The sequence below is a fragment of the Peromyscus eremicus genome, chromosome 4 (assembly GCF_949786415.1).
Source record: "Peromyscus eremicus chromosome 4, PerEre_H2_v1, whole genome shotgun sequence".
In the NCBI taxonomy this organism is placed as follows: Eukaryota; Metazoa; Chordata; class Mammalia; order Rodentia; family Cricetidae; genus Peromyscus; species Peromyscus eremicus.
The window spans coordinates 67,463,873-67,470,587 of NC_081419.1; the positions used below are offsets into that span (position 1 = coordinate 67,463,873).

Consider the following 6,715-nt stretch of genomic DNA (forward strand, 5'->3'; position numbering starts at 1 on the left):
AGGGGTGACGCCCAAAGGGGTCGCTACCCACAGGTTGAGAATCACTGCCTGAGATGCCGTGAAAAGCAGCCAAAATAACTAAAACCTGAACTAACGAGGACATGTGACGTGTGGATTTTTTGTTTGTTTGTTTTTGTTTTTTCGAGACAGGGTTTCTCTGTGTAGCTTTGCGCCTTTCCTGGGACTCACTTGGTAGCCCAGGCTGGCCTCGAACTCACAGAGATCCGCCTGGCTCTGCCTCCCAAGTGCTGGGATTAAAGGCGTGCGCCACTACCGCCCGGCGACGTGTGGATTTTAACTGCACTTTTCCAACCCTAAGAGCCAGTCGGCTTGGTTCCTGCACCTATCAGGAGACCCAGAGAATGGCATACAGACACAATCTGCTACAAAGGTCTTTATATAGAGCTCTTGTAGGGATGGGGCCGGGGGACACGGTGAAGGTGTCAGGTGCCTGCCTCTACCACCTCGGCCCAGCCACTAAAGCCCACGTCCTTGTGGATCAGCACCAGGCTGGGGCTAGGGGCTGGCTCCTCGGGTACCACAAAGCACTTTTCCTGGTCCTCAGAGATGGTGACCTCCACAATACCCCTACTTGGGGGCACTTCCTGTTGGCTGCATGTGTCCGGCAGCTCTGGATCACTTTGTAGGAGAACCATGGTGGGCTCTGAGGCAGCGGGAGGCAGAGAAGGGCTGGAGGAAACTCCATGCTGGTGACCGAGCTGGTGCCGCTTGAGGCTCTGAGGGAGGGCATAGCCCATGCCACAGACAGGGCATTGGTAGGGCTTGTCTGTCATGTGGGACTTGAGGTGACGGCGCAGCTTGGTGGCCAGTGTGTAAGCTCGGCCACATTGGGGGCACCGAAAGGGCCTTTCCCCCGAGTGTAGGCGCTCATGAGCACGGAGTGTGTGTGGGTCTCGGAGGGCCTTCCCACACACCGGGCACAGGTAGGCCTCACCAGTGTGGGAGATGAGATGGCGCCGGAGCTCGGGAAGCTGGGGGAAAGTATTGGCACAGTGTGGACATCGGTACGGGCGCTCTCCTGTGTGCAGTCTCAAGTGCCCTCGGAGGTTGCCCCGCTGGCGGAATGCTCGGCCACAGTGTGGGCACAGGAAGGGCTTTTCCCCAGTGTGGAGCCTCATGTGGTTCCGCAGTGAACCCTGGGTGGCTAGGAGCCGCCCACACACTGGGCATGGGCACGGGGAAGGGGCATCTGGCATCTGGTGGGTCTTCCGGTGTAGCCGCAGGGAAGGTCGGCGAGCAAAGGCTTTGCCACACTGCTCACACACAAAGGGCCGGGCACCTGAATGGACCACCTGATGCTCTCTGAGGTCTCTGCGGGTACCATATGCTTTGTCACACTGTGAGCAAGGGAAGGGCCTCACCCCTCGATGGCCCAGCATGTGGGCTTTGAAGCTTTCCTGGGAGCTATAACTCTTGCCGCACTCAGTGCACAGGAAGGGCTTATGGTCTGTGTGCACAAACGCATGTTTCTTGAGGTGGCAGAGCTGCAGGAATGCCTTGCCACACTCCCCACACTGGTATCGTCGCCCCTGCTTTGAGGAGCTTCCGGCTGGGTCAGGAGGGCTGCATAGCCCTACGGGGAAGTTAGGGAGCCGGGGTCTGGGCTCTGAGATCTTTACTGTAGACAGGCACTCACTGCTGGAGACCTGTAACTTCTTGGCTGGGCAGGTTTGCACCTGGGGCCCTCTGGGAGTTAATAAACTGGCTTCATGGCTCTCTGGGCTCTTCCGGGTAGCTGAGTGGCCCTGAAGTTCAGGTGGTGTTTGTGGTAGGCACTCCTTATCCATGGCATCATCTTGAAGTAACAAGCCAAGGGGTTGGCTATCCTTGAAAGGTTGATCTCCGTTTTGGGCCACAGGTCCAGAACCTACCTGAGCATTTTCTCCTCGGAGACGATGGGGTGACTCATGACCAGGATCTGAGGAAAAAGATGAGGTGCATGGTTAGCCAAGCTTGGTGGCAGATAGCATTACTGGGGAATTACACTCCATGTTTTCTTGCTGGGCGACTATTCTTCAGTGGAAAAACCTACACCTGTTTATCTTCTCTGGACCAAGAGCTACACTTTCTCTTTCCTGTCCAATCTCAAATCCTTCTGGGGAGGCACATCAAGGTGGCCACCAGGTTAATCCCTAGAGTAAGGCCACTCCGGAGTAATGGCCTTCTTCTTCTCCACTGGAGACACACGTGGGACCGGACTTCACATCTCCCCGCCTGAGTTCATCTGTGAAATGAAAACCCTGCCCCAATGCGGGATAAGACACACAAGTAGAAGGGTACTGTGTGGGAAGATGAAGGGGACCAGGACTGGGGAGTAAGAGGGCAAGGTGGGGCTGGAGGGATGGCTCAGCAGTTAAGGACACTGTTCTTCTAGGGGACTGGGGTTCGAATTCTCATCACTCACATGATGGCTAACAACCACTGGTAACTCTAGTTCCAATGGGATCCGGCGCCCTCTTCTGGACTCCTCAAGCACTGCACATGTGGCACACACCTTTAATCCTAGCTTTGGGAGGCAGAACCAGGTGGATCGCCAAGTTCGAGGCTAGCCTGGTCTAAGAGTGAGTTCCAGGCCAGCCAGGGCTACACAGAGAAACCCTGTCTCAACACCCTCCTCACCAAAAAAAAAACAACCCAAAACAGCCATTGGAAATTTCAAGGTTTTTTTTTTTTTTTTTTTTTTCTGAGACAGGGTTTCTCTGTGTAGCTTTGTGCCTTTCCTGAATCTCGCTCTGTAGACCAGACTGGCCTCGAACTCACAAAGATCCGCCTGACTCTGCCTCCCAAGTGCTGGGATCAAAGGCGTGAGCCATCACCGCCTGGTGGAAATTTCAAGTTTTTAAATGTATAACAATGCCAAGAAACAAATAAACAAAGGAGAAACTTTGTATAGTTTCCTATCTTCATCAATATAATCATATCATTCCAGGAAACTCATTCTTTCTGCACGTGTGTGTGTGTGTGTGTGTGTGTGTTGGGGAGTGCTTTTTTTTTTTTTTTTTTTTTCCCCCCGGTTTTTCGAGGCAGGGTTTCTCTGTGTAGTTTTGCGCCTTTCCTGGAACTCACTTGGTAGCCCAGGCTGGCCTTGAACTCACAGAGATCCGCCTGGCTCTGCCTCCCGAGTGCTGGGATTAAAGGCGTGCGCCACCACCGCCCGGCGGGGAGTGCTTTTGAGACAGGGTTTCTCTGTGTAGTTTTGGAGCCTGTCCTGAAACTCTCTCTGTAGACCAGGCTGGCCTCGAACTCAGAGATTCACCTGCTTCTGCCTCCCGAGTGTTGGGATTAAAGGTGTGCCACCACTGCCCAGCTCCAGGAAACTCTTAAGTCACAAAAATCTATACTGTACATTCCAAGGAAGACTTACCATGGTCCAACAGAAAACAGCAAGTGACAGTTTACAGCCACTTTTTATGTCATTTGTCCAAAAACTCCTGGGCCAGTGAGATACCTCAGTGGGTAAAAGTGCTTACCATCAAGCCTGTGACCTGAGTTTGATCCTCAGGTCCTTCACTGGTGGAAAGAGAGAACCCAATGCCTGAAAGTTACTCTCTGACCTGAATAGGCACTGTAGCAACTCTGCATGCTCACACACTCACACACACACACACACACACACACACACACACACACACACACACGCAAATAAGTAAATGTAAAAGACAAAACCAAGTCTATTATGTCCTCATGGCCCTTACACAACCATAAGCTCTACTGAGCCATTAATTGCCCTCTCTTAGGGTTCCGTGTATGCATGATTCTACCACTGAGTCACATCCTAGGCCTATTTAAAATCAGAGCATTTTTCTTCCTTAGTGGGGGACTGAACAGCATGAGAGGCAAGTGCTCTATCATTGACCTACATCCTTAGCCCTTGGCCAGATCCATTTAACCAGGTTTTCTTTCCTTTTCTCTTTTCTCTCTCTCTTTTGGGAGGCCTAGAGATTGAGCACAGGGCCTCTCACATGTTACAAACACTTTACCACTGAGCACACTTGTAGCTCAAACCAGATTTTCAAAATTCATTACAATTTTACTGTCCTCCTTTACTGGGCTGAGCCACAAACTGCTTTTTTTTTTTTTTTTATCACAAACAGTTTTGTGACAGTCTGGGGGTGGGCATTTATAGTACAGGTTTGTTTATGAGGGGCAAACCCACAGGCCGATGTCAGGTGTCCTCCTAAATGAGACAGGGTCTCTCATGGAACCTGGGGCTCACTGACTGGCCATGGAGCCCCAGGGAACCACACCTGTTTTTACCTTTGGTCCCTTCTTGCCTAAGAGTTGGATTTATAGATGTGTGCTTTTTTTTTTTTTTTTTTTTAAATAATGTACATTGGAGTTTTGCCTGCATGCATATCTGTGTGAGGATGCCACATCCCCTGGAACTGGAGTTACAGACAGTTGTGAACTACCATGTGGGTGCTGGGAATTGAACTCGGATCCTTTGGAAGAGCGGCCAGCATGGCCAGTGCTCTTAACTCCTGAGCCATCTCTCCAGCCCCCACAATCAGCTTTTGCATGGATGCTGGGATCCAAAGTCTGGTTCTCATGCTCGTGCATAAGTACCTTGCTAACCCAGCCATTGGCCAGCCCTTGTTTGTCGGTTTTTAGACAGGGTCTCATACAGCTCAGAAGGCCTCAGTCTTATATGTGGCCAACACGACCTTGAACAAGTGTTCACTGGGCATATACCTGTGCAAGACTCTGCTGCATCCTCTCGGGGGGAGGCCACTTCCTCCTGTACAGTAGACTCCTCTTCGGCTGCCCCCACTGCAGCTGCTTCCTCCTCTAGCCCGGGGTGGGGGTGCATGACACTTAGGCTCTTGGAGGGGGGCTGTGGGCACAGCAGCACCTCAGAGCCTGGCAACACAGTCTGGTACACCTGCAGGTGAAGCTTCTCATGGATCCAAACCAAGGACACATTCCCATCACTCTGCAGCCTAGATCGCTGCACCAAACTGCAAAACAGAGCCAGAGCTGCCTCAACAGGTGCTCTTCACGCGGCCTCCTGACCCCGCCGCCGCCGCCACACCTTTGGAAGGACACACTGGAAAAGACCCCTGGGTAGACAGCTAGAATCGGTTTCAGGTTCCATCCCAACCTAAGTATCATCTGTATGCACACCTGTGTGACTTACCTGATCCAAGCTGAACTTTGCTTCCAGGTGCGTATGGCTCCCGACCAGCCTAGTGACAGGTCCTACAACAAAACAACGAAAGCCCTTTCCATATGCCTTTGGCAGGGTGGGTGGGGGGTAAGTAGTAAAACAAAATAAAATCAAGTCTGGGTGCAACCTTTCTGGGATAAATCTAGGATGAAACTCACTCTCTCTCTTTTTTCCCCGAGACAGGATTTTTGTATAGCCTTGGCTGTCCTGCAACTCACACTGTAGATCAGGCTGGCCTCGAACTCACACAGATCCACATGCCTTTATCTCCTGAGTGATGGGACTAACAACGTGCCCACCACGCCCAGCGGAAAGCAGCAATCACTTTAAACAATTCTTCCTATGCACCTTTCACTTGCATCGTGTCCCCCAGTCTTCCAAACGATCTTTGGAACAGCCACTGCTTTCTTTTACAGGCGAGTAACAAGAGGCGTGTGATTTAGCTAACTAGTTGATGAGGCTCGATCTGATCCTGGTAACCTTAGCTTCTGACCTCTGTCACTGTCCACACCCTAGGAATTCGGTTCACAACTTTTTGCATCTGCATTCTTTAGTTACTGCAGCTTAGGTAAGGTAAGACAGTCCTGCAGGGAAGGGACAAGACCGACTTCCCAGCGCTTTAAAAACCCTGCTTCTAACGAACTGGAAGAGCTGTCCGGAAAGTCTGAACCTCCCTCAAACTTTCAGACAGGAGACGTTCTATTCTTCAATACCTCCTCGTGCGGTCGTTTCACTCCCTTGCCCTTCTCCTCCAAGACGGAGTCCACTTCCAGAGGTCCCCAATGCAGTCCGAGCTGAAGGGGCTCTCCGACACACCAGACCCCCAAGTGCTGTTTCCTGGCGCGGGAGGGGCCCACGGCCAAGCCCTGGGGGAGACTCTTTAGAGCAAGTATGGCAGGGTTCGTACCAGGGAGGAAGTCTTTGAGGCCCTGAGCAAAGCCTTCTGCAGAAGGGCTCCATCCTGAGTCCTGGCCCAGGCGCGGCTCGGGGGCTGCAGGGAGACGGGAAGGCAGTGAAGGAGCGGCCCACGAGGGCGTGGGGTTGGGGAAAGATGCAGGAGGAAAGTGCAAGGTCAACTATGCCTCAGGAGTCCGAGGGATAAGCAAGGCTCTACCCCAGCCCCTGAAAGGTTAGAAAGGAGTCCAGGCTCTTAAGCCCGCGAGCCTTGGAAGGCACCGGAGCAGGCTGCCAGGATCGAGACAAAAAGGGATGTGGGGGTAAGGCGTTGACTAGAAAACGCTGGGGCCATCTAGTCCAGGGCTGAGGGACGCAGACATCGCAGGTCACTCACGGAGCGGCAGTGTCTTCCCCAAGAGAACCTCTTCCGCCTCCTCCATCCTGGATCAGAGAGCTCCCGCCACCACCCCTTTGCCGGAAGTGAGCGGTTTTATTTTGGTCCGGTTCCTGTCGGAAACAGTCCTTGACTTCCAAATTTATACTCAAGAAAGAATTCAGAATCAAAAAAAAAAAAAAAAAGAAAGGAAGAATCTCGATGGTTACTCTCCAATGATGCCTACCATCGAGATT

General features: G+C 52.2%; 1 protein-coding gene across 1 annotated transcript; it reads right to left on the reverse strand.

Moving 5' to 3' along the window:
- Positions 1 to 410: 410 nt before the first annotated feature.
- Znf408 (zinc finger protein 408) lies at positions 411 to 6,617 on the reverse strand. The gene is made up of 5 exons (XM_059259436.1): positions 6,480 to 6,617; positions 5,902 to 6,179; positions 5,159 to 5,220; positions 4,714 to 4,979; positions 411 to 1,939 (listed from the first exon to the last, which is right to left on the reverse strand). Exons 1-5 carry the CDS (start codon positions 6,523 to 6,525, stop codon positions 444 to 446), a joined length of 2,148 nt encoding a protein of 715 aa, XP_059115419.1. The 5' UTR covers positions 6,526 to 6,617; the 3' UTR covers positions 411 to 443.
- Between the last annotated feature and the right edge of the window lie 98 nt (positions 6,618 to 6,715).